Source organism: Myotis davidii, unplaced genomic scaffold (genome assembly GCF_000327345.1).
Source record: "Myotis davidii unplaced genomic scaffold, ASM32734v1 scaffold663, whole genome shotgun sequence".
NCBI lineage: Eukaryota > Metazoa > Chordata > Mammalia > Chiroptera > Vespertilionidae > Myotis > Myotis davidii.
The window spans coordinates 1,074,641-1,075,738 of record NW_006295816.1 but is presented as its reverse complement, the minus strand read 5'-3'; the positions used below and the strand labels follow the sequence as shown (position 1 = coordinate 1,075,738).

Sequence of the window (1,098 nt, the reverse complement as noted above, 5' to 3'; positions counted from 1 at the left end):
AGATCTCCGAGCCGGCGGTGCCAATCCCCGAGGATCTGTGCGCCGCTCACGCACTCCTCCGAGCGACCGGGCACCCGGTGCAGAGCCTTTCCCGGCGAGTGCCCGCTCCTTGGTGGCACCCGCCCCGGGGCAGAGCTGCCTTCTCAGCCGGGAGAGCTTTCCTTCAGGTAAGGTGTCCCAGGTGAGGGCTCCCCCAGGTGAGGGCTCCCCCCGGTGGGCGGACCGTCCCTGCCGGTGAAACGCTCCCAGCTGGTGGGAGCTTCTGGCAGGTCTAGCGAACCCCCCTCTGATAGCTCCTATTTCCAGGGCCAGGGGAGCTCCCCCCCATGTGAGGGCTTCCCCAGGTATGACCTCCTGCTGCTAAGTGAGGTCATGCCCCCTCTTCCGGTGGGAACTCGGGGTCGATTCTCCCCAGGACAGAGGCAGCTGGCGGGTGAAACTTGCCTGGGGGTGAGGCTGTCCCCGGAGGTCCCCCCTTCCGACGGGAGCTTCCTTCCCTTGTGGGGAGGGGCCTCTGAAGAGGGGTGTGCCTGAGGGCCCGGTCCCCTTTGCTGGGTCCTTCCTGTGTGGGCTCCCAGCCTGGCAGGGGCTCGGGGGCAGCTGGGAAAGGACTCGGGGGCAGCTGGGAAAGGACTCGGGCTGAGCAGAGCTTGGCTGGGGGAGGCCCAGGGGCTCAGAGGAGGAGGCTGGAGGGGCAGCCGGCCTGGGACCCGGCTGGTGGACACTCCTGCTGAGCAGACACCCGGGGCTGGAGGCGTGGCCTTGCTCATCCCCTTGTCTCTTGATGGGGGACTTTGGCCCAGGAAGAGGCTTCCACCAGCCAAAGTTCAGGCTCTACCCCTGCCGCACGGGCGTGGGGCCAGCTGGAGGTTGGACCCACTGAGATCTTGGGGCCTCGAGAAGTCAGATGGGCGACGCTCTGGTCCTACGGGGCGGTGTGGGGGGTTGGGCCAGGGGTGCTCTCACTGTGTCTCTGGTCTCGCCACCTCAGACCGGGGGACACCCAGGTACTGCGGGCCACCACGGAGGCAATGGAGCGGAGGAGGCGGGACTACCGTGTGGAGCGGCAGCTGCTGGACCAGGAGCAGTGGAGGAGCT

At 67.9% G+C, this 1,098-nt stretch overlaps 1 protein-coding gene across 1 annotated transcript in view; it reads left to right on the top strand.

Moving 5' to 3' along the window:
• Positions 1-785: 785 nt before the first annotated feature.
• Positions 786-1,098, top strand: part of SLC26A6 (solute carrier family 26 (anion exchanger), member 6) — a gene marked incomplete at its 5' end in the record, with an annotated part of 13,707 nt that continues 13,394 nt past the window's right edge. The window contains one exon of the mRNA XM_015568269.1: positions 786-1,095. Within this exon, the coding sequence (XP_015423755.1) occupies positions 786-1,095 (310 nt within the window). The remainder of the gene's footprint in view (positions 1,096-1,098) is intronic.